The following is a 27,170-nucleotide window of genomic DNA, read 5'->3' on the forward strand; positions in this document are numbered from 1 at the left end:
TGTGCTGATAGAGTGACTGGGGTAGATAAAGGTGCTTGAAGTATCTTGAAGCTTGATGGACTGGCGGACTGGGGTATACATACATGTCCTATCCTGTAACTCCTTTTATCTCAGCAACAGAGAGAAAATCCACAGGTTAAGCAGTTCAAATTTTAAAGTTGCATCAAAAATGCCTTTGAGACAATCCTTATAATAAAACTTTACTGATAATAAAAAAAAACTTTATAAGACACCTGAGCTGAGAGAAATATGGAGCCTGCCATTGCTTCAGCCAAAATCATCATCATAACTCATCCATTTCCTGATGATTCCGCCTCGGCCTGGCACACAGGCCACCATCCGCTTCCAAACCGTCGCCTCCCATTGCGCAATCCCACCTCTCCCATTACTGCCTCCAACCCACCTTTACAGGTCTTGCCATCAAACTGCAACGTGAATCCCACGGGGCAGCTGCAGCGGACGCCAGTCGATGTGTCCCGGCATGTGCGATCACACCCTCCGTTATTCACAGCGCACGTCTCTGCAGAGAAAGCAGGTCAAGCAGATCAGGATCGCTCTTCACAGTTTGCATGGCAGAAAAATCCAACTATTGCAGAAGTTTAACCTGCTTATATTCTGCCCCCCCCTAATGACTTACCCCCCCCCCTCCCCATCAAGATGTTGAGAAAAAAAAACTTTTATTATCATTACATATCTTATATTAGACCCAGTGACATCATCACTGGGTCTATGAGCTGCTCTATGCAATGCAGGCAGATCCTGGCTGGTGGGAGTGGCTAGCAGGGTGCTGTACATAGTTTCCTTAAAACATCACACCCCACCCCACCCCCCCCCCCCGGCCTCAGTACTCCTCCCAAAAGCCCTCAGTACTCTCTGCAAGGAGACGGCTGGACCTTAGGAAGAGTTATACAATTAACGTCTTTCAGCCAGGATTTGCTGCAGCTTCTAATGCACATGGTGAGAAGCTCACAGTGTGCGGTGAAATCAGAGGAAGCCGTTTCAGTGCAGGAGAGGAGCCGGGACACCTGTGCAAGACTGAAGGGGAGGCCGGAGGTCAGACTTCATGCATCAAAAATATGGAAAGCCAAGTATGTAAGAGTGTGAAAGCTACATTAAATGTATCAAAATGCAATTTATTGTACTGTACTAGGATTTCGATACATTTTCCTCAATTTATTAGTCTTTGTTGCAGAATCAGAAACCAGCGAGGCTGCTCCCTACCACATGGCTGTTAGGCCCCTTTCACACTGTCAGGACTTTAAAGTCGCACGATTTTGCCGCGATTTCAGGGAATGTCCGTGTAAACTTGAGTCTATGGACTTCAACCAATCAAAGTTGGACCAAAGTAGCGCAGGGATTACTTTGAAGTTGCACAGATATGACTGGTACTCTTTGGAAATCATAGGGTACGAATTGTCATGCGACTTTGCAGTCCCAAGTCAGAGGACATATAAAAAAAAGAGAACATCCAACCATATCACTTAAAGTTGCCAACATTCCTAGAGCAGTCAGTATGGAGAAGAAGATACCCCCCAAGAAACTGGGACTTTAACGGCAGCAAATTATAGAAAAAATACAAAGTTTTAATAAATATACAAAAAATATCAAACTACTCAAATTTAGATGACAATAACGATGAATTCCCATAAATCCAGACAACCCGACGCGTTTCAGGACACAGACGTCCCTTCGTCGGGGGCAATAAGTCAGGAAGGGTTCACACCTGAACGGTCATCGTGAAGTTATACTGCTGGACTGGGGGCAAAGACGGCATCGCAGACATGCATCAAAGGTGTCACAAGGACAAAAGGAACCTTTCCTCTGGTAGGAGCCGCCTTATATGCCAGCCATTGGGATCTACCATGCCTCAATTTGCTGTATACAGAATACAAGAGGCATATTCCTCGCACACCTGCAATTTCTGTGGTATCTGTCGCTAAAACCATGTGATTCCACGTACCCACAGCATATCTTTTTCTCCTCTGCAACGCATGTTTGATCCATTTCCAGCTACTTTTCAGAGTTCTTTATGCTATATGGCATGATTCTTTAGTTCATGGGCACATCTTGGTGTCTTTCACCAGCTCTACTCCATTACGCCTGGCTGGCTCCTGTACTGGCAGTCATGGGGATTCCCTCCCCCGGGAGTATCTTCTATCTCCCTTTCCTTCCTTAAAGATGGCCCCTATGTCCGCCCCCCTGATCATTTATCGGCCCCTTCTCCGCATCTGAAGTTAATCAGCAGCCACCCAATCAGTCCTGAAGAAGCAAGTCTATCTTATGAAACGCGTTGACGCTAAAGTATGGAACAACATCGGGCCCCGTATTGGTGATCTACATTGCCACTATATCTATTGACTCCATTTTTGAACTTCAACATACTTTATGAATGTCAGGGCTGGGCTCTCAGCAGCTCTCTTCTCTGTGCTCAGGTTGCTCAACTGTCGGATAATTGTCAGCACATATTGTTTCCACGGTGGCTCACCTGGTGAACATTACCTGCCTGTCAGTCCCACCTACAGCCAGCCCCTTCTGGCTATTTAAACTGCCTTGTTCATTCCTTTCCTGCCTTCGCCTGGTCAACATATCTGGAGCATCTTTGCTGGGTTCCTTTCTAGCCTTCGCCTGGTCAACATATATATGGAGCGTCTTTGCTGGGTTCCTTTCTAGCCTTCACCTGGTCAACATATCTGAAGCGTCTCTGCTGTGGTCCTTTCCTGCCTTCGCCTGGTCAACATATCTGGAGCATCTCTGCTGGGTTCCTTTCTAGCCTTCGCCTGGTCAACATATCTGGAGCGTCTCTGCTGGGTTCCTTTCCTGCCTTCACCTGGTCAACATATCTGGAACGTCTCTGCTGTGTTCCTTTCTAGCCTTCGCCTGGTCAACATATCTGGAGCGTCTCTGCTGGGTTCCTGTGAAAGACTTTGCCAGGCTGACGTCCCTTCTGGTTCCTGATCCTGTTCTTCTGCCTCCGACTATGCTGATTTCTGGTTACCTGATCACTGGCTCATCTGACTACCCACTTTGGCTTCCGATCCCTGGCTATGTTTTGTTTGATCTGTACCATTTTGTACCATTACATTAAAAGGTGTGATTTTTACTGCATTTTCTGTCTCAGTCTGATTCATGTTTCCTGACAATGTAATATATTGTGGCTCATCATCTCCATACAAACGGATTGGGTATCTGTTGACTCCTTGTATGCGGAGGGTGTTTTTTAATGCTTTTCCATGTTTGTTATATTTAAATGTATTGCTAATAAAAATGTGGTCAATGTTTATACATACCGCCTCATGCTGTGCCTACAAAGTCCGCCTTTATTTGAGAAGTTAGTTTAGCTTCTCTTTCCTCTATATATTCTTTGTTGCCTTTATATGGTTCTCACAGAATTTTTTTTCATACAATTTGTTTATAGCCCCGATAAAGGGGAAATATTCAAATGCCGAAACGCGTTGGTTATGATTACAGTGAACATGTTTCGAGTGAAGCATCTATAAATAAGATCCATTTGACCTTTTTTCCTGTATAAGGCTTTTTTTTACTCTGAATTGGAGTAGAGAGCTCACCTTTTGCTGCACTATATTTGCTCTCCACTGTAAGGCTGCATTCACACCTGAGCGTAGTGTCTTTGAGCACTTTTCCAGCATTTTTTCATGTGATTTTGGCACATTTTCATGTGACTTTGCTAGTTTGTATGCAGCGTATTTGGGCTTTAACGGTTTTTTTATTAGCCAATAGAAAAAAACTATTATCAGTTGCATCATTTGTTGCTAGGTATTTCAGCTTTTTTAGCTTTTCCATTAGCTTTTATTTCTTCTTTTATTATTATTCATTTATTTTAATGTTTTTTCATTAGGGAAAGGGGCTCGAGTTCAGTTTAGGTTCGGATTAGGAGTTGGGGCTATTATTTTATTTATTTTTTATTTTATTTATTATTATACGAATAATAATAAATAAATGTAAAATAAATACACAAATAAATAAAAATCATAAATAAAAAAAATGCAATAAATTAATACTAAATAATAAATAAATAATTAACCCTTAAATGTAACCCTTACCCCTTAAAAAAATAAAATAATAATAAATAAACACCCTAACACAAAATTAATTATTATTATTTTTAATAATGTATTTTTTTTGTTTGAGTCTGGGTGTTTTTTGTTATTTTATTATGATTATTTTTAATAATAATAATATAATAATAATATTAATAATGTATTTAATATTTTTAAGGTTAGAGGTTAATTATTATTTATTAATGTATTACATATTATTCATATATTTTACTTATTTATGATAATTTTTAGTTATTTGTGTATTTATTTTACATTTATTTATTCATATATTATTACTAGTTTATTCTTTCCTTTTTTTTTCATCTGAGCAGAAAATTGTGCAGCTGAATCGCAATAGCATCAGCAGATATGTTGCACAAACATGAAGGCTCCACCCACACCATCCTGGTGAAAAAGAAGAGTTCACACATTCCTGTGCACCCCATGTAGGGCAACTTATTCATTTCGATCAGCTACCCTATATGCACACGAAACGCGGAAAAAAAATCCATGACCCTTTTTCAAAAGTCATGCCGCAAAAAAAAATACAAGTAATGGCACTGCAATGAGTCTGCTAAAAGGCAACGCGTTTCTGTGCATGTTGGAACAGCGTGTGTGATTTAGCGCATGCTCCCGATTTTTCAAACGTGAGCCTAACTAAAATAACCGTTCGCTGCTGGGATATGAATATATGAATATTATTATTATAATACGAATAATAATTAATAAATAGATGTAAAATAAATACACAAACAAATAAAAATCATAAATAAAAAAAAATTCAATAAATACTAAGTAACAATTAATAAATAATTAACCCTTAAATTTAACCGTTACGCCTTAAAAAAACAGAATAATAATAAATAACTAAACACCCTAACACAAAATAAATTATTATTCATAATGTATTCTTTTGTTCAAGCTTGGGTGTTTATTGTTATTTTATTATGATTATTAATATTAATAATAATAATACATTTAATTTTTTTTAAGGTTAATTATTATTTATTAATGTATTATTATATATTATTTATTTTATTTATTTATAATTTTTAGTTATTTGTGTATTTATTTTACATTTATTTATTCATATATTATTACTATTTTATTTTTTCCTTTTTTTTTTCCATCTGAGCAGAAAATCGTGCAAAAACACATGCAGAAACGCACAAAAACGCGCGAATGGCGTGTTTCCGTTTAGTTCTATGGGATTACAAACGCGCCAATATGAATAATTTCTGGGCCTGGGATACGTTTCCTTCTCTGCTCCACCAACAATCGCTCCACAGGTGGGTCCGGCAACAATATGGCACCCAGAGACCTGCCCGTGACTCTTACCCATCACTAGCCTGCGCTTCACACGCTTGTCCATTTCCGCCACGGACGTGGAATTGATGTCCAACTCCTCTTTCTCTGGTGGGTAAAACAGACCAAAGTGGGTCAATCTGGAACAGCTAAAAACAAAAAAAAACGTTTCCTAAGAGTGAATGAAAAGCATAATGTCTGGTCCTGGAGAGGAGCCGAGCCGAGCGTAGAAGAGTGGAGCTGAATGAAGAATAACCGATTAAAGTGTATATAAACCCAAATAATGAACAATTTCCTCCCTTTAAAGCGATTGTAAAGGTTTGTGTTTTTTTTTTTTTTTAAATAACAAACATGTTATACTTACCTGCTCTGTGCAAGGGTTTCTCAGAGCGGCCCCAGTTCTCATTTTCTGGGGTCCCCCGGTGGCGCTCCTGGCCCCTCCTCTTCATGGGGTGCCCCCCATGGAGAGACGCTTTCCATAGGGGCACCTGTGCGGGCGCGCTCCCGAGTCCTGCTGCTGCATTCATTGACATAGATAGCAGAACTCAGCCCCGGCTTCTGTGTCTCCGGATTTGATTGACAGCAGCGGGAGGCGGTGGCTCCCGCTGCTATCAATTTATCCAACAAGGACCCGATACAGCGGCTGGAGCTGCTGCGCTTGTCCCTGTCACCGGAACGATCAGGTTCAGATAAGAAAAACGGGGGTTCTGGGGGGCTGCTGCAGCACAGAAGGTTTTTCACCTTAATGCATAGAATGTAAACCTCGAGACTTTACAACCCCTGTAGGTTACATTCTGGTATTGATTCTGCGTCCCAGGATGCCTGCACTCATGCGCATGCACAGGAGTGATGTCATATTGTCTTGCAAAAATGATTTTTAATTCTCTATACAAGTTAAAAAAAAAACCTTTTCTACTTTGGTGCTCATAAAAAAAAAGTAAAAAAAAAAAATTATATTTTATATATATATATATATATATATATATATATATATATATATATATATATATATACACACACACACACACACACACACACACACACACACACATATAGGGACATATTGGGACGCCTGCCTTTACACACACATGAACTTTAATGACATCCCAGTCTTAGTCCGTAGGGTTCAATATGGTGTTGGCTCCGCCCTTTGCAGCTATAACAGCTTCAACTCTTCTGGGAAGGCCGTCCACAAGGTTTAGGAGTCCTGACCTCAACCCGATAGAACACCTTTGGGATGAATTAGAGAGGAGACTGCTAGCCAGGCCTTCTCGTCCAACATCAGTGCCTGACCTCACAAATGCTCTTCTGGAAGAACGATCAAACATTCCCATAGACACACTCCTAAACCTTGTGGACGGCCTTCCCAGAGGAGTTGAAAGTTATTATAGCTGCAAAGGGCGGGGCCAACTCAATATTGAACCCTACGGACTAAGACTGGGATGCCACTCTAAAGTTCATGTGTGTGTAAAGGCGGGCGTCCCAATACTTTTGGTAATATAGTATATATTCTCTTTTTTGAACAAATATTATATTGTCTTGCAAAAATGATTTTATTTTTAATCCATAAACAAACAAAAAAATAATATAAAATAATTTTTTTCTAAAAATAAATAAATACTATATATATTTTCTACTTGTCTGGTTGCTTTAATTGATATTATATGCAGATGGAAACTCATCCTTTTTGACATTCAGGAATTACTGGTAAGTGTGAGGGGTAAACATTCAAGAGGAAGAAAGACAGAAGGGAGATGGAAAAATACAAAGTAACATTGTTTATAAACATTGATCAGACGGGAAACAGAGAGATACAAAGTAACATTGTTTATAAACATTGATCAGACAGGAGATAGAGAGATACAAAGTAACATTGTTTATAAACATTGATCAGACAGGAGATAGAGACCCCTTTCACACTGGGGAGTTTTTCAGGCACTTTAGCGCTAAAAATAGCACCTGTAAAGTGCCTGAAAAATGCCTCATCTGCAGCCCCAGTGTAAGAGCCCGAGTGCGTTCACACTGGGGGCGGTGCACTTGCAGGATGTTAGAAAAAGTCCTGCAAGCAGCATTTTTGGAGTGGTTTGGGAGGGGTGTATACACCCCTCCCAAACCGCCCCTGCCCATCGGAGTGCATGGGCAGCGATGCCGAAGCGCCTGCAAAGCACTTCAGCAGCGGCGTTACATGGGCGCTTTTAACCCTTTTTTAACCCCTTCTAGGGGGTTAAACACTCCCCACTCCCATCCGAATAGTGGTGCCAAAGCGCCGCTATAACAGCGGTAAAGCACCACTAAAACTAATGCCGCTTTACCGCTACCACCCCAGTGTGAAAGAGAGATACAAAGTAACATTATTTATAACATTGATCAGACAGGAGATAATTATAAAGTATCATTGTTTATAAACATTGATCAGACGGGATAAAGAGAGATACAAAGTAACGTTGTTTATAAACATTGATCAGACAGGAGATAAATGGATACAAAGTAACAATCATTCATCTGCAGAGCAAGTGGATGAGCTTCTATCTGTGCACATGATGTCACTTAAAAGCAACCCGACGAGTATTTATTAATTTTTTTAATAGGATGTATTCCTATTTAAAGCAGAGCTCCGCCCTGCTGTTCCCATTGGCTCTCGGGTGTTGCCCCCACCATTCATAGTAAGGGAACATGCACAGTAGGGAACTGACTGTGAAGCCTGTGCTTTCTGAATGGCCCGGTGGCGGGGGAAGGAGGAGGGGGCCGAACTTCCGAGTGATCTCGCTGCGGCAAGATCACCTGGAAGTGGGAGGCCCACCCCCCTCCTGAAAAGGTGCCAAATGTGGCACCGGAGGAGGGGAGGAGGCTGATAAGTGCAGCTTCCACTTTTGGGTTGAACTCCGCTTTAACCCCCTACTAACTACTATTATTTTTCCAATTATTTTTTCTATTTTACTAGCTATTAATGTATATATATTTTTGTAAATAACTTGCAATGTTTTGTACTAAAATCATATTTGTGTCATTTTTAATGAGACCAAAAGGAGAATAAAATTCGATTTTATCTACAGAAAAAAAAATTTTTAGAACACCATCGAAAGTAGAAAAGTGAGTTTTTGTAGCGTTATTCTTTGTGTATAGATTGCATGAAAAATACAATTATTATTAAGAGATCATATTGCTAAAGAGACATATGAATTACTTTTGTTATCTTAAGTAATGAATAAGTGATTGCCCAATGAACAGGTCCGTATCAGGAATGTAGAAATGTCGCTGTGTCCCGGGGTCAGAGCTGAACCGGTTAATATCTTTGTAATCGATACAAATGACAAGATCTGTTTCTAGAACTTTCTATTCATCTCTGCCCAGAATTTCCCACCCGAGATTTGAATAGCTTCCTCCCTCTCCCATCGTTGTGGCCTGTGACAATGACACTGACCAGCACAGGACTTCCCTTCCGCCAGCAGCGTGTATTTGGGGTGACAGCTGCAGATGGGCCCGGAATCCGTGTCATTACACACATGTTGGCATCCTCCGTTTCCATGAATACACGTCACTGAGAAGAGAAAAGAGCGGTCAGTCCACACGCATGTCATACAATCACCAATACTGTTCAAACACAAGAAAGAGACACTTCCATGCAAAATTCACCGACAGCGAAAATCTCCATGGCTGCTGGAATTCTTATACCTGTGATGGTGGGATTTCCCCACCACCATTCACAGTTGTGAAGTGGCAAATACCTTGTACAAAAGCCAAATGACATTCTCACCTCATCTTGAAGGATTTTCTATTGTACAGAATATATGAATTTTGGAATCTATTTAGGAGAGATTCTGAAATGCCACCTACTGAAGGGGGGGGGGGGGGGTCTCACCATTGTGGGAGGGGCAGAGGCACAAACAACTGCAGGGAAATCCCACCATTGTGGGAGGGGCAGAGACACAAACTACTGGGGGGAAATCTCACTGATGTAGGAGGGGCAGAGACACAAACTACTGCAGGAAATCTCACCATTGTGGGAGGGGCAGAGACACAAACTACTGGGGGGAAATCTCACCATTGTGGGAGGGGCAGAGACACAAACTACTGGGGGGAAATCTCACCATTGTGGGAGGGGCAGAGACACAAACTACTGGGGGGAAATCTCACCATTGTGGGAGGGGCAGAGACACAAACTACTGGGGGGAAATCTCACCATTGTGGGAGGGGCAGAGACACAAACTACTGGGGGGAAATCTCACCGATGTAGGAGGGGCAGAGACACAAACTACTGCAGGTAAATCTCACCATTGTGGGAGGGGCAGAGACACAAACTACTGCAGGAAATCCCCCCATTGTGGGAGGGGCAGAGACACAAACTGCTGCAGGAAATTTCCCCATTGTGGGAGGGGCAGAGACACAAACTGCTGCAGGAAATCTCCCCATTGTGGGAGGGGCAGAGACTCATTGCTTCTATTGTTCAATCCACTTCCTCTGAGCCCAAGTTATCATGGCTTGTGACTGGCCGGTGTAAGGAGAAGCAGCACTCTGCCACTCTGCTCCCTTCTCCTACCAAGGGGGAATCTCACCATTGTGGGAGGGGAAGAGACACAAACTACTGCAGCAAAATCTCACCATTGTGGGAGGGGCAGAGACACAAACTACTGCAGCGAAATCTCACCATTGTGGGAGGGGCAGAGACACAAACTACTGCAGCGAAATCTCACCATTGTGGGAGGGGCAGAGACACAAACTACTGCAGCGAAATCTCACCATTGTGGGAGGGGCAGAGACACAAACTACTACAGGAAATGTCATCATTGTGGGAGGGGCAGAGACACAAACTACTGGGGGAAATCTCATCATTGTGGGAGGGGCACAGACACAAACTACTGGGGGAAATCCCCCATTGTGGGAGGGGCAGAGACACAAACTACTGCAGAGAAATCTCACCATTGTGGGAGGGGCAGAGACACAAACCACTGCAGGAAATCTCACCATTGTGGGAGGGGCAGAGACAGAAATACATGTAGGGAAATCCCCCCATTGTGGGAGGGGCAGAGACCAAAACGACTGTAGAAAATCCCCACATTGTGGGAGGGGCAGAGACACAAACTACTGGGGGGAAATCTCACCATTGTGGAAGGGGCAGAGACACAAACTACTAGGGGGAAATCTCACCCTTGTGGGAGGGGCAGAGACACAAATTACTGGGGGGAAATCTCACTATTGTGGGAGGGGCAGAGACACAAACTACTGGGGGGAAATCTCACTATTGTGGGAGGGGCAGAGACACAAACTACTGGGGGGAAATCTCACCATTGTGGGAGGGGCAGAGACACAAACTATTGGGGTGAAATCTCACCATTGTGGGAGGGGCAGAGACACAAACTACTGGGGGGAAATCTCACCATTGTGGGAGGGGCAGAGACACAAACTACTGGGGGGAAATCTCACCAATGTAGGAGGGGCAGAGACACAAACTACTGCAGGTAAATCTCACCATTGTGGGAGGGGCAGAGACACAAACTACTGCAGGAAATCCCCCCATTGTGGGAGGGGCAGAGACACAAACTGCTGCAGGAAATCTCCCCATTGTGGGAGGGGCAGAGACACAAACTGCTGCAGGAAATCTCCCCATTGTGGGAGGGGCAGAGACTCATTGCTTCTATTGTTCAATCCACTTCCTCTGAGCCCAAGTTATCATGGACCCACTGCAGCTTGTGACTGGCCGGTGTAAGGAGAAGCAGCACTCTGCCACTCTGCTCCCTTCTCCTACCAAGGGGGAATCTCACCATTGTGGGAGGGGAAGAGACACAAACTACTGCAGCGAAATCTCACCATTGTGGGAGGGGCAGAGACACAAACTACTGCAGCGAAATCTCACCATTGTGGGAGGGGCAGAGACACAAACTACTGCAGCGAAATCTCACCATTGTGGGAGGGGCAGAGACACAAACTACTGCAGCGAAATCTCACCATTGTGGGAGGGGCAGAGACACAAACTACTACAGGAAATGTCATCATTGTGGGAGGGGCAGAGACACAAACTACTGGGGGAAATCTCATCATTGTGGGAGGGGCACAGACACAAACTACGGGGGGAAATCCCCCATTGTGGGAGGGGCAGAGACACAAACTACTGCAGAGAAATCTCACCATTGTGGGAGGGGCAGAGACACAAACCACTGCAGGAAATCTCACCATTGTGGGAGGGGCAGAGACAGAAATACATGTAGGGAAATCCCCCCATTGTGGGAGGGGCAGAGACCAAAACGACTGTAGGAAATCCCCACATTGTGGGAGGGGCAGAGACACAAACTACTGGGGGGAAATCTCACCATTGTGGAAGGGGCAGAGACACAAACTACTAGGGGGAAATCTCACCCTTGTGGGAGGGGCAGAGACACAAACTCCTGGGGGGAAATCTCTCGATTGTGGGAGGGGCAGAGACACAAATGACTGCAGGGAAATCCCCTCATTGTGGGAGGGGCAGAGACACAAATGACTGCAGGGAAATCCCCCCATTGTGGGAGGGGCAGAGACACAAATGACTGCAGGGAAATCCCCCCATTGTGGGAGGGGCAGAGACACAAATGACTGCAGGGAAATCCCCCCATTGTGAGAGGGGCAGAGACACACACTACTGCGGAGAATTCTCAAATCTGAGGGATGGGTGTTTTTAGCAAACCTCATTTAGCACATTTGTAGCTTTCCAAATAAATTGATCTGCGCTCGATTACCTCATTTCTGATGGTGTTTGCTTCAAGGGAGGCCAATTACCGAGAGCTCCATTTACCACTTGGGAAATTCTAACAAATGCTTTTTGTGCAGATGTATTTGACATTTATAAATGTGAGAGTTCTGCCGTTAGTCAGAGCTTGGCATAAAAGCTGCAAAACGAGGCCCCCGAAACTGCACCTTCACAAAGGAAATAGCCACAGAGATTTCATAAACATGGATGGAACAGTAAAGGTTTCATTGGTATGTGTAATTCCTTTAAAATCCCAGAGACCCCCCCCCCCGCCCATCCATAGTTTATTTAACACTGCCGTCCCCTCCTTTGCCATTTCACAACCACTTCTCCTAAAAGCGGAATAATGGAGCAGATAACTCGCCGGTAGGAGTGCAGCTGACGTAGTACGGCTGTTCCTGGGCGACAGATCAAACCGCTCAACCTCTACCAAGTTTTCATCTTCTCTTCTTGGCACAGATCTGCTTTTCCGAAAAAAACTCTTTTATTTGGCTTCACAAAGTCTCCTAAATCAAGCTTTTAATCACCGCAATTAATAAAGTTAGTATAGGTGCCTCCGGGGGAAAAAAAAGCGTTACTCAGCTGGATGGAAGTTAGAAAACTTTCCTAACTGAATTTCAACACAAGATTAATGAATTCCTCATCATTATCAGGAAACATTTAACCCATGAAAGCACTGAAATTACTCTAAACCGGAATTCTGGGTAGAGCTACTTTTACATTTGTCCAGCTTGGAACGCAGGGCGTTTTCTGATTGGACAAGCTGGGAATTATGACATCACCACCCTGCCTCTCCTCCATCCAATCAGGGCATGCTTTGTATCCATTGAGGAAAAGGCAAAATGTTCTGTGAATGGTGCCCAGGACAAGCCAGGGCCTTCTTAATACATGCCCCCCCCCCCCTGGGCACTGCCTCAGGGGTCCTAGATGCATGGGGGCCCCATGATAATCTTGTGTTGCATCATATTTTAACGAAACTGTGCTAGGATAGCCATGTGTCCCAGGCAGTGTCCCTGAACCTGTACTGTGCAATGGCGGTCCTTTTTTTTTGGGGGGGGGGCGGCAAACAACCACCCATCAACCCCCCGAGCGGCACCCACCCCCCGCTGTTTGCCAGTCGGTCTGGCACTTACCCTATTGGCGGCGGCGGCTGATGTCAGGCAGCATGGTGCAGCGGCTCAGTGTCCTCTTCTCCATGGCGGCTTCCAGCTCCTCCCCTCCTCCTTCTAGGCATCCAATAGGATCAGCTGTCCTTTCAGCCAATTGGGTGACCGGTGTCAAAACCGGCTTCCTGATTGGCCGGGATCAGTGTTACAACAGCAAATTTTTATTCGCTGTTTTAACAAACCCGGGTGGGATTGGAGCGCTCTCTCTGCGACCTGAGCCCACCCTATATTGAAGCTTATTAGAGCCTCTGGCTCTAATCGGTGTTAAAAAAAAAACAGCCCCCCTGCATTGGAATCCATGAAAGGGGCCGGACACATGGATGGGGGGGGGGCTGCACATATAAGCCCTTAATGGACAGGACGCCCCTGGTACTGTGCTCTCCTGATCCCAGTATTGTGACCCCCCCCCCCCCTGTATTGTGCCTTCCTGACCCCCCCCCCCCCCCACGGTACTGTGCCCTTCTGCCTCCCCCCTGTATTGTGCCCTTTGTGTCGATTAGACTTTGATATATAGCGATTTTTTTTATTGTACTGTAGTTGCGTAAATTGGAGAAGGCATGTAGAGGCCCCAGTACATTATTACTTTGCCCAGGGGCCCATGCTGCTATTAACATGGTCCTGGGCCAAGCAACCTCCTGTGTTCACTAATCGGCAGGGAAGCCTCTCAGCACAGGACCCAGAAGTCAGCGGCAATCATGAATCAGCAGCGCCTACTACAGCGATTAGAACTTCCACTGCGACTGGCCAGGTAAGGCACATGCAAAATTCAATGTAATTATGCAAAAATAACCCTACCTGAAATTTAGGATTAAACAGACCAAGTTGCCAGACCATTCATTCCAAAAAAAAAAAAAAAATCTTTTTTACAAGTTTGAAACATCAGAATTGAGAAAAAAAATATATCCAAAAAAGGGAGAAGGATGGAGGAGGAGTTCGTTATCACTGATTAGGGTAGACTAATGGTTAATAAGGGGTTAAATAGGAATACATTTTATTTTTTGTCAGGTTGCTTTTTTGCATTGTTACATTGGCCCAACTTGGACTATTGTAACTATATATGTGCTATACCTGGCTGATCCCTGTTGATAATGGAAATCACTGCAGTAGTCATCGCCACTACGGGGATCTTTGCTGGCTTGTGGGTCCCATGCTGAGCAGTTGGTGAACACATTTTCTCAATGAATGCAGGACCATCCTTTGATTGGATTAGGTGGAGAGGTGCTGGCGTTACAATCTCCACCTCGCCTAATCACAGAATGCTTTAATTGAGATCAGGATTGGTGAAAAAAGCCATAACCAGAATTCAACTTTAATTGATGTCATATGCAAAGAGATGCTCATGCTTTTGAGCTGCAGATACTTTGTATCTCTCTATCTCCTGTCTGCACAATGTTTATAAACAATGTTACTTTGTATCTCTCCATCTCCTGTCTGCACAATATTTATAAGCAATGTTACTTTGTATCTCTCTATCTCCTGTCTGATCAATGTGTATAAACAATGTTACTTTGTATCTCTCTATCTCCTGTCTGCACAATGTTTATAAACAATGTTACTTTGTATCTCTCCATCTCCTGTCTGATCAATGTGTATAAACAATGTTACTTTGCATCTCCCTATCTCCTGTCTGCACAATGTTTAAAAAACAATCTTACTTTGTATCTCTCTATCTCCTGTCTGCACGATGTTTATAAACAATGTTACTTTGTATCTCTCTATCTCCTGTCTGATCAATGTGTATAAACAATGTTACTTTGCATCTCCCTATCTCCTGTCTGATCAATGTTTATAAACAGTGTTACTTTGTATCTCTCTATCTCCCATCTGATCAATGTTTATAAACAATGTTACTTTGTATCTCTCTATCTCCCATCTGATCAATGTTTATAAACAATGTTACTTTGTATCTCTTTATCTCAGTGGTTCTCAACTCCTGTCCTCAGGACCCACTAACAGGCCAGATTTTAAGTATTACTTTGAGGAGATGCAGACTAGAATACTGCAATCATTAAGCAGCAAATTATATCACCTGTGATCTATTTCAGTTATCTTGCAAACATGACCTGTTAGTGGATCCTGAGGACAGGGGTTGAGAACCACTGCTTATCTCCTGGCTGAACAATGTTTATAAAGAATGTTACTTTGTATCCCTCTATTTCCCCTCTGATTAATGTTTATAAACAATGTTACTTTGTATCTCTCTATCTTCTGTCTGATCAATGTTTATAAACAATGTTACTTTGTATCTCTCTATCTTCTGTCTGATCAATGTTTATAAACAATGTTACTTTGTATCTCTCTATCTTCTGTCTGATCAATGTTTATAAACAATGTTACTTTGTATCTCTCTATCTTCTGTCTGATCAATGTTTATAAACACTGTGACAGTCCATCCATTATCGGACAGAAAGCAAGTTCAGAGGCACATTGAAAGTCACTCAAATATAGTTTATGGAAAGCAAACATTTTTTGCAATTAATCATTTAAAATACTTAATTTTTTGTGCTTTTACCTGCAGTTTTTTAAGCTGGTCGCAGGGTTTCCTAAAACAAGTACCCGTGTGTTTTAAGTGATTTGTGCAAGATATATTTTACGGGTGACTAGAAATTCTCATCTAGGAAGGGTGTATCTATTTTATTTTTTTTAATTTTTTTTAATGCCCCCTTTTTGGGTAAAATGTACAAGAAAGTTAATTGCAGCTCTTGGTTGACAACTTACAAATACAATCTCGCTGATTCTTGGCGAGTTCGAATCCCGGCCGGCATTCACACGCTACTCCTCCTCTTGGCGTTTCCCGGCAGATGTGGGCACAGCCATGTTCCCGGTTCATACAGCTCAGGCCTTCTGAAAAAACACAGCACAAGGATCAGCCATGAGGAAAAAAGAAAGACAAAGGATACCAAATTAGGGCCGGTTCACATCTGTACGGTGCCTTGAAAAAGTATTCACACCCCTTGAAATTTCCCACATTTCTCATGTTACAACCAAAAAACGTAAATGTATTTTATTGGGATTTTATGTGATAGACCAACACAAAGTGTCACAAAATTGTGAAGTGGAAGGCAAACGATAAATGATACAAATAAATATGTGAAAAGTGTGGGGGGGGGCATTTGTATTTAGCCCCCTTTACTCTGATACCCCTAACTAAAATCTAGTGGAACCAATTGTCTTCAGAAGTCGCCTAATTAGTAAAAGAGTCCACCTGTGTGTCATTTAATCTCATTAATAATACAGCTGTTCTGTGAAGCCCTCAGAGGTTTGTTAGAGAACCTTAGTAAACAAACAGCATCATGAAGGCCAAGGAACACACCAGACAGGTCAGGGATAAAGTTGTGGAGAAGAATAAAGCAGGGTTAGGTTAAAAAAAAAAACTCCCAAGCTTTGAACATCTCACGGAGCTCTGTTCAATCCATCATCGGAAAATGGAAAGAGTATGGCACAACTGCAAACCTACCAGAGGACTCCTTCCTCTATAACTCTCCTCTCCTGAAATACTCTGCACTGCTGGAGGACTCTGCTCCTTCCTCTATAACTCTCCTCTCCTGAAATACTCTGCACTGCTGGAGGACTCTGCTCCTTCCTCTATAACTCTCCTCTCCTGAAATACTCTGCACTGCTGGAGGACTCTGCTCCTTCCTCTATAACTCTCCTCTCCTGAAATACTCTGCACTGCTGGAGGACTCTGCTCCTTCCTCTATAACTCTCCTCTCCTGAAATACTCTGCACTGCTGGATGACTCTGCTCCTTCCTCTATAACTCTCCTCTCCTGAAATACTCTGCACTGCTGGAGGACTCTGGGTCACCTCTGCAGATCATAAAGCAATACAATCTTTTTTCTGATATTCTTCTGAAACTTGGAAACCGTTTTATATGTTAGAGGCAGGTGACAACCTCAGCTCCAATCCCTGAAATAAATCCACAACTCTCCATCTGCCAGGATAAGTGTAAGGTCGATATTATGAGATTGGCTTGCTTAGGCTGCAGGCTTAGCACCGAACCCCCCCCCCCCCCCAACCCTCCAACCCCCCACTCTCTGCCCTGAAACATTGTTTCGGTCCAACTCGAAAGCCGATCTATGTATTAAGAATAAACCTGATTTCAAGGCGGGCCGTTTTACGGACATTTAAGAAGCTGCTACAACGTGACGACCATCGAGACTGGCTGACCGTCAGTATACAGGACGACCGCAGCTCGACAGGCTGGAAAAAGTGGAAGTTGATGTTGGCTGGTGGACGCAGGGAAAGTATAGCTGGGAAAATGCTGGGAACTCGTATAATAATATCACGGGTTTAAAAGAAAAAATCCCTCTGGAGGACTTTCCAGCAAGTCTGCGCGAAAAGAGCAAAAAAAAATAATAAGAACTTGATGGTGAAACTGAAGACACCCTTCTAACAGCCTATAAAATAAAGACCTTGGCGCGGCTCGTGGAAGCCTCTGGGTTTTGTTACGGTTCTGTTCAAGTTCGCAGCCAGGAGGTCGAAAGTTGAGGATCAGCAGGTCTCTGACATGAGGGGATGGTTTAGGCGGGTCAGAAAGTGGAGCCAATATGGAGGATACCGTGCCTCAAACATATTCGCCATCGTTTGATAGCAGCCAATCATACGTCTTATTAAAGCTGAACTTTAGGATAAGTAAATATGGTCCAAATCCATCAATTATGTGTCGACTTCTTGAATCTTGGTGATCTTTGTGTATTTCTTCCAGACCTGTGCAATCATCCAGTGTGAGACTTCCTGTAATAAAGACCGCCCACTGCTGCTCTCTTTCCTTGTGCAGGGGGACTGGTCTTGTCGCCACCCCCTCCTGTAGTTTTCTGTAGTGGGTGGAGCCTTCTAGGCCCCTCCCACAGCCCTGTTCACTCTCCTTGTGAAGGGGGACTGGTCTTGCCTCAGCCCCCTCCTGTAGTTTTCTGTAGGCAGCCTGTAGAGTGTGAAGTAGACATCCTTTAGTATGTCTGCAGTCTCTGACCGTCTCCTGTAATATGTCTGCAGTCTCTGACCGTCTCCTGTAATATGTCTGCAGTCTCTGACTGTCTCCTGTACTATGTCTGCAGTCTCTGACCATCTCCTGTACTATGTCTGCAGTCTCTGATCATCTCCTGTATTATGTCTGCAGTCTCTGATCATCTCCTGTACTATGTCTGTAGTCTCTGATCATCTCCTGTACTATGTCTGCAGTCTCTGATCATCTCCTGTACTATGTCTGCAGTCTCTGATCATCTCTTGTACTATGTCTGCAGTCTCTGATCATCTCCTGTATTATGTCTGCAGTCTCTGATCATCTCCTGTACTATGTCTGTAGTCTCTGATCATCTCCTGTACTATGTCTGCAGTCTCTGATCATCTCTTGTACTATGTCTGCAGTCTCTGATCATCTCTTGTACTATGTCTGCAGTCTCTGACCATCTCCTGTACTATGTCTACAGTCTCTGATCATCTCCTGTATTATGTCTGCAGTCTCTGACCATCTCCTGTACTATGTCTGCAGTCTCTGATCATCTCTTGTACTATGTCTGCAGTCTCTGATCATCTCTTGTACTATGTCTGCAGTCTCTGACCATCTCCTGTACTATGTCTGCAGTCTCTGATCATCTCCTGTACTATGTCTGCAGTCTCTGACCGTCTCCTGTACTATGTCTGCAGTCTCTGACTGTCTCCTGTACTATGTCTGCAGTCTCTGACTGTCTCCTGTACTATGTCTGCAGTCTCTGACCGTCTCCTGTATTATGTCTGCAGTCTCTGATCGTCTCCTGTACTATGTCTGCAGTCTCTGATCATCTCCCGTATTATGTCTGCAGTCTCTGATCATCTCCTGTACTAAGTCTACAGTCTCTGATCATCTCCTGTATTATGTCTGCAGTCTCTGATCATCTCCCGTAGTCTCTGACTATCTCTTGTAGAATGTCTATACAGACACGCTTGAGGCCCTGTACATAATGCAAGTTGACCACCTCTAATCTAAGCATTCCCCATTTTCTCCACAATTAAAAGAAAAACTTCTGACTTTTCATCCACGTTCAGCGCTCAGTTATAAGGTAATAAGGTATATATATAAGGTATCGCCTTTTGTTCTGATCTGTTCCAAACCGAACCAGCAAAGCGTTTTCACAATATTCTCGGGAAAGCAGAGGTCGGGCGGTTTCGTGTATCTCGGTGTCGTAGTGATATTTATCCAGTAAAAAACCACAAAGCTGAAATCCAGCTGAACTCCCACAGCCTCACCTGCTTGGCCTCCCTGGGCCTCATTTCCTCTCCTCCAGCCAGGTCCATCCGTCTCAATCTCAGCCTCTAAATTACACTTAATGTGGCCTTTTCATCATCCACCCGGGTGACCTCCGACCCCTCGAGGCCCTGAAGCAAATTGCCAGTCATGGCTCCTTGTAATCGGATCCAAATCCCTCTCATTTGAAAGGTTACGTTGCTCAATGGTGCGTGCGAGTACATTACGCTGCCATAATATTATCAGAACAAAAACAAACCCCCCTCCCCCCATCATAATATGACCCCGCAATCTAACACCAAACCAGCCCCCTCCCCCCCCCCAACCTTAACTGCACTTTTCCTGTTCATGATAAACCAAGAGGAATTACACCCTCCATATTTCACCAACGTGGGCAACGTTGAAAGAGGAAAAACAAAAAGTGTTCAAAAGTAAAAGCAAAAACTAAAAAAAAGTAAAAAAAACATCCATCCGGTCCCAATTTACCGAGATTAGTTTATAAAGGAATCCATACATAAAAGATGGTCCCATAATGGCAATTCTGACCATTTTGGATCATACAGGGCCAAAAAGAGTCTCAAGCATGGATGGGCAACCTAAGGCATGCAAGGCAACCCCTTCCCGTGGACTCCTGCTCCCTAGAGCTCACAAGGCTGCTAATTACAAACCCTGGCTCCATGTCCCACCTACCTCCATGACATTTCAGATAGTCCATCCTGACATCACTGGGATTTGTCCAGCCCTGAATTACATTGTAGATCGGCGGTCAATGGGTCTAGATCATGGAGGACCAAAAAAAAGTCTAAAGAGGCGTAGGCAACCTAAGGCATGCAAACCAGGGTGGGTATACAATATCATTTGCGGTGGAACCCAGAAGATTTCCCTGTGGCACACTCCAACGAGCCCACTGGAAGAGCCTCCTGTGTACCCCTGCTCCTTACAAATACTGAGTCTAAAGCATGGATAGGCAACCTAAGGCATGAAAGCCAGGGAGGACACACAACATAATTTCCAGTGGAACCCATGTGCTTTGACTAGCCCAACGGAGGATCCTTCTGTGGACTCCTGCTCCTTACAAATACTGAGAGCCCACTAGACTGTTAATTACAAAGCCTGGCCCCATGCCCCACCTACTTCCAAGACATCACTGACATTCAGGTTGCTGCCCCTGCCCTCCTCCCTGTACCAGTGTTGGCCCACCTGCAACTCCTGATGTCAGTATTTAAGAAGCTCAAGAGTCCTCAGCCCTGATGCAAAGCAGTAGGCTGGCTTTTGGATGGAGTTATCCAAATATCAAAATGCCTTCATGGGTGGGTGCCAGTCTAGAGGAATTGGCGTTGCTAGGCAGGCCTTGGTATTGCCCACATGTGGGGCTGAGCCTCCTTATTAAAGGAACTAAAATTCAATGAATAAAGGGGTGGGCCAGGGACAGCCAGGCTGGGAAGGAAAGCAGTGGCGTTGCATGGTCTGCCATTGCCCGGGTCCATCCTCAATTGCATGAACCAGCGCCCTCTGCCACACACTCTCCTCAATTTGGACCTCGAAACGTCCAGCCATACTCACCCACACAGCCCAAGAGGGAGAGAGGGAGGGAGAAAGAAAGGAGGACCGGAATGAGAGTGCACATTGACCAATCTCCTGCCTCTTCTTACCATGAATCCTTGCTAATTTTGCGCTCGTAAGAAATTTGCATCTAGCGCAACCATGCTACGCCACTGGAGGAAAGGGCTAGACGATGCTGGACATCCTCCAGCCAGCAGGGGGGCTCTATCCGACATGCTGTCGCTTCAAAGCTCACAGTGTGCAGTGACATCAGAGGAAGCTATTTCAGTCCAGGAGAGGAGTCGGTACAACTAAGCAAGGCCAAAGTATATTTAAACACAAGAATGAGTGCCAAATATCCAGAGTTTTGTCCCGGTACGGGGGGCGGGGTGAGGACTTTTACAGAGAAATCTGCGATCATAAAGGCCGCTAATCTTGTGTTTGTTTTTCTGTTCTTTTGACAAGCAGTGCCTGGAGATTTTCAGTCTGTTTTGTCTATGGAGCTGACATTATCGCATTGCTGTGGCTTTGGTGTACATCTGATCCTGGGATTCTCAACACTTTTTCTTGTTTATAACGACATTGTTCCCACAATCTTCACATCCAAGTGCTTCAAGTGTATGACACCCGACCAATGAACGCCTCTGTATGGTTCCTTTTGGTCTCTTAGATCTCCCATTGGAAGCATTTTGTTACATTTGCAAAAAAAAAATATCCGTTAATCCTGCCAGAAATCTTTTCAGCTGATAACTTCCTGATCTCCCTACTGCACTCTTCTTAGTTGCATCGTTTCCAGATCAAGCAACCCACACATTAATCATTTTTTATTTTTGTTTAACCAGAGGATTGAAGAACCCTATGAAGAAGGAGCAGTAAACTTTGGCGGAGGACCCCCAAAAGAAGGTATTGGACCAATCTGTACAATATCATTGCACAGAGCACGTAAGTATATATTATATATTTTTTTTTAAATAGCCTTTAAGATCACTTTATATATAAAGATATAATAACATCAGGTTGAAAAAAAAAAGACATAAGTCCATCTAATTCAACCAATAGAAAAATAATGAATAAATAACTAGTAAGCTTCCATCTACAGAAAATTCTACCCACAGGAAGGCAAACAATAATATGAAAAAATAATATAAAAGATTACTACATTGCAGATCGGTGGTCAATGGGTCCAGATGACTGTTTTAGATCATGGAGGACCAAACAAGTCTAAAACAGGGGTAGGCAACCTAGGGCATGCAAGCCAGGGTGGGTATGCAATACCATTTGTGGTGGAACCCAGAAGATTGTCATTTGGCAGGCGTGCACACTCCGACTAACCCACTGGAGGAGCCTCCCGTGGACCCTGGCTCCCTACAAATACTGAGAGCTCACTAGGCTGTTAATTACAAAGCCTGGCCCCATGGCACACCTACTTCTAAAACATCACTGACGTTCAGGTTCTGACCCTCCTATTCGTACTAGTTTTGGCCCAATGCCATGTCATTTGGAATTCAGGAGCCAGTCTGTCCAATCCAGGAACCAGCACAACTAAGAAAACCTCAAACGTTAGGCACTGGCTATAATTTTCAAGGAGCATCCTGGGATTTGTCCAGGCCTGTACTACATTGCAGATCGGTGGACAATTGGTCCAGTTGACTGTTTTCGATCATGGAGGACCAACAAAGTCTAAAACAAAGGAAAGCAGCCTAAGGCATGCAAACCAGGGTGAGTATGCAATATCATTTGCGGTTGAACCCAGAAGTTTGTCATTTGGTACGGGTGCACCCTCTGAGCCCACTGGAGGAGCCTTCGGTGGACCACGACTCCCTATAAATATGGAGTGGTCAATAGGCTGTTAATTACAAAGCCTGGCTTCATGGTCCACCTACTTCCATGGCATTTTAAAAAGACATCACTGACATTCCAGTTCCGGCCCTCCTCCTCATACTAGCGTTGGCCCACCTGTGACTGCAGGCCCACTTGTGACTGCAGATGTCATTTGGAATTCAGGAGCCATTCTGTCCAATCCAGGAACCAGCCGAAACCTTTTGGGGGCACCAGCTCCATTGACAGCAAATAGGGAAAACCTCAAAAGTCAAGCGCTGGCTATAATTGCAGATCGGTGGTCAATGGGTCCAGATGACTGCTTTAGATCATGGAGAACCAAAAAGGTCTAAAACAGGGGTGGGCAACCCAAGGCATGCAAGCCAGGGTGGGTATGCAATATCATTTGCGGTAGAACCCAGAAGATTGTGATGTGGCACACATGAACCCAGAAGATTGTGATATGGCACCCATGAACCCAGAAGATTGTGATGTGGCACACATGAACCCAGAAGATTGTGATGTGGCACACATGAACCCAGAAGATTGTGATATGGCACCCATGAACCCAGAAGATTGTGATGTGGCACACATGAACCCAGAAGATTGTGATGTGGCACACATGAACCCAGAAGATTGTGATATGGCACCCATGAACCCAGAAGATTGTGATGTGGCACACATGAACCCAGAAGATTGTGATGTGGCACCCATGAACCCAGAAAATTGTGATGTGGCACACATGAACCCAGAAGATTGTGATGTGGTACACATGAACCCAGAAGATTGTGATGTTGCACGCATGAACCCAGAAGATTGTGATGTTGCACGCATGAACCCAGAAGATTGTGATGTGGCACCCATGAACCCAGAAGATTGTGATGTGGCACACATGAACCCAGAAAATTGTGATGTGGTACACATGAACCCAGAAGATTGTGATGTTGCACGCATGAACCCAGAAGATTGTGATGTTGCACACATGAACCCAGAAGATTGTGATGTGGCACCCATGAACCCAGAAGATTGTGATGTGGCACCCATGAACCCAGAAAATTGTGATGTGGCACCCATGAACCCAGAAAATTGTGATGTGGCACACATGAACCCAGAAGATTGTGATGTGGTACACATGAACCCAGAAGATTGTGATGTTGCACACATGAACCCAGAAGATTGTGATGTGGCACGCATGAACCCAGAAGATTGTGATGTGGCACCCATGAACCCAGATGATTGTGATGTGGCACGCATGAACCCTCCAACAAGCCCACTGTAGGAGTCTCCTGTGGACCCCGGCTCTCTACAAATACTGAGAGCTCACTAGGCTGTTAATTACAAAGCCTGGCCCATCTATCTCTATGACATTTTAGAAAGACCCTCCTGACATAACTGACATTCAGGTTCCGGCCCTCCTCCCTGTACCAGTGTTGGCCAACTTGGGGGCACCAGCTCCTTTGACAGCAACTAGGGAAAACCTCAAATGTTAGGTGCTGGCTATATTTTTTAAGGAGCATCCTGGGATTTGTTCAGCCCTGTGTACTACATTGTAGATCAGTGGGTAATGGGTCCAGATGACTGTTGTAGATCATGGAGAACCAAAAAAATCTAACACCGGGGAGGGCAACCTAAGGCATGCAAGCCAAGGTAAGTATGCAATATAATTTGCGGTGGATCCCAGAAGATTGTCATGTGGCACATGTGCACCCTCCAACGAGCCCACTGGAAGAGCCTCCTGTGGACCCCGCCTCCCTACTAATACTGAGAACTCAATAGGCTGGTAATTACAAAGCCCGCACCATGGCCCACCTACTTCCATGACATTTTAGAAAGACATCACCGACGTTCAGGTTCCGACCTTCCTCCCTGTACCAATGTTGACCCACTTGCGACTGCAGGTGTCATTTGGAATTCAGGAGCCAGTCTATCCCAGAAACCAGTAGAATTTTTGGGGGCACCAGCTCCACTGACAGCAACTAGGGAAAACCTCAAAGGTTAGGCGCCGGCTCTAATTTTTAAGGAACATTTATAAGTCCAGCCCTGTACTACATTGCAGATCAGTGGTCAATGGGTCCAGATGACGTATATTACAAAGCTTCAAGTTGACCGCAAAAAAGTTGGTAAACATGGCTAAAAAAAAAAACACAAGAGAAGCCTCACAAATGTGAGCGTGCCTTAAAAACAACACAGCTTTGTCAGCTGGCCCACTGTTGTGGTGCAGCGGAGGGGCGCCTAATCAACTTAACGAGCCTAAAAGATCTGCGTGGCGTGAAAAGAGAAGGTGTTCGTGAATTTCAATCACATCTTAATTAGCCACTTAGCACGAATGGAGCGCCTTTGACACCGAGGCTCCAGAGTCCGTCCGTCTCCCCCCCCCCCGTTCGGTAAACAATGGACCTGAGGTCGCTCCCATTGCCATTCTTCTGCCCAGCTGGCTTTTTGATCCTTTTTTTTTCCCACAGTGAGAACTTCACACAAAACAAAAACTCCCGAATCCCCGCAAACGCAAAAGACATAAAAGGAACGCGGGCCATCCCGCTGTCAATCACGAAGGACTGGAAAGGGTGGGGGGGGGGAATCACAAATTAGCCTCATTAACGCCACCGCTCCCGTGACACGGCCAAGCTTGCCAGCGTAATGTGATCTATCGGCTCGCCGAGGAGCATTCAGCGAATTAACTGTTTCGCTTTTCGGGTTGGCAAAATGAGGAAAAAAAAAGCGATTTCTTTGGGCGCAGTCAGGCTTGCGGGGAAGGGGGCCTCTCACTAGCAGGTAGCGCGATGAAGTTCACTGAACACGCATAAAACAAGCAATTGGTGAAAGGCGAATGGATGAGGGGAACGTATTCAACGACACCTTATTTACCAGGAGAATGAATAGACGGCTCAATACATTTCAGACGAATGTCCGCACCAAATATCCAACTTTTTTTTTTTTTTTTTTGAAAGAGGATGAGAGGCAGGTCAGATTTTGGAGTTTGTCCCAGAGAAGGCAATGGAAAAGAACAGGAGGGGGTCTCATCTTCACTACGCAGGCTATTTTAAAAGTACATTAAATAAGTAAATCCAAAACGTATTTTTTAATTTTGAATAATGTAGGTGTAAGGTTAAAGCAGAACCCGGGATAATATTGTCTAAATTCATCGGTCACGTGTCTTCTTTTTGAATCTCGTGAGCTTTGTTTATTTCTTCCAGATCTGTGCAGTAATCCAGTGTAAGGCTTCCTTCAATAAAGACTGCCCACTGCTGCTCTCTCTCCTTGTGCAGGGGGACTGGTCTTGTCTCCGCCCCCTCCAGTAGTTTTCTGCAGGAAGCCTGTAATGGGTGGAGCTTGCTGTGCCCTTCCCACAGCACTGCTCTCTCTCTCTCTCCTTGTGCAGGGGGTCTGGTCTTGTCTCCGCCCCCTCCAGTAGTTTTCTGCGGGCAGCCTGTAGTGGGTGGAGCCTGCTGGGCCCCTCCCACAGCTGTCTTTTCTTTCCTTGTGTAGGGGGACTGGTCTTGTCTCCACCCTCTCCAGTAGTTTTCTGCAGGAAGCCTGTAGTGGGTGGAGTCTGCTGGGCCCCTCCCAAAGCTCTGCTCTCTCTCCTTGTGCAGAGGGACTGGTCTTGTCTCCGCCCTCTCTCCTGTAGTTTTCTGCAGGCAGCCTGTAATGGGTGGAGCCTGCTGGGCCCCTCCCACAGCACTGCTCTCTCTCTCTCTCTCTCTCTCTCTCCTTGTGCAGGGGGACTGGTCTTGTCTCCAAACCCCTCCTGTAGTTTTCTGCGGGCAGCCTGTAGTGGGTGGAGCCTGCTGGGCCCCTCCCACAGCTGTCTTTTCTTTCCTTGTGTAGGGGGACTGGTCTTGTCTCCACCCTCTCCAGTAGTTTTCTGCAGGAAGCCTGTAGTGGGTGGAGTCTGCTGGGCCCCTCCCAAAGCTCTGCTCTCTCTCCTTGTGCAGAGGGACTGGTCTTGTCTCCGCCCTCTCTCCTGTAGTTTTCTGCAGGCAGCCTGTAATGGGTGGAGCCTGCTGGGCCCCTCCCACAGCACTCCTCTCTCTCTCTCTCCTTGTGCAGGGGGACTGGTCTTGTCTCCAACCCCTCCTGTAGTTTTCTGCGGGCAGCCTGTAGTGGGTGGAGCCTGCTGGGCCCCTCCCACAGCTGTCTTTTCTTTCCTTGTGTAGGGGGACTGGTCTTGTCTCCACCCTCTCCAGTAGTTTTCTGCAGGAAGCCTGTAGTGGGTGGAGTCTGCTGGGCCCCTCCCAAAGCTCTGCTCTCTCTCCTTGTGCAGAGGGACTGGTCTTGTCTCCGCCCCCTCTCCTGTAGTTTTCTGCGGGCAGCCTGTAATGGGTGGAGCCTGCTGGGCCC

General features: G+C 44.9%; 1 protein-coding gene across 4 annotated transcripts in view; it reads right to left on the minus strand.

The window, feature by feature from the left end:
* SCUBE2 (signal peptide, CUB domain and EGF like domain containing 2) overlaps window positions 1-27,170 on the minus strand; it is a 143,940-nt gene that overhangs the window by 72,987 nt on the left and 43,783 nt on the right. For 3 of the 4 annotated variants that reach the window (XM_073603985.1, XM_073603984.1, XM_073603982.1), the window contains exons 5-8: window positions 15,966-16,091; window positions 8,785-8,901; window positions 5,397-5,471; window positions 404-520 (exon numbers count right to left, since the gene is read on the minus strand). In XM_073603985.1, the coding sequence (XP_073460086.1) occupies window positions 404-520; window positions 5,397-5,471; window positions 8,785-8,901; window positions 15,966-16,091 (435 nt within the window). The remainder of the gene's footprint in view (window positions 1-403; window positions 521-5,396; window positions 5,472-8,784; window positions 8,902-15,965; window positions 16,092-27,170) is intronic. The other variant, XM_073603983.1, reaches the window with a different exon arrangement.

This window comes from Aquarana catesbeiana, linkage group LG11 (genome assembly GCF_042186555.1).
Source record: "Aquarana catesbeiana isolate 2022-GZ linkage group LG11, ASM4218655v1, whole genome shotgun sequence".
NCBI lineage: Eukaryota > Metazoa > Chordata > Amphibia > Anura > Ranidae > Aquarana > Aquarana catesbeiana.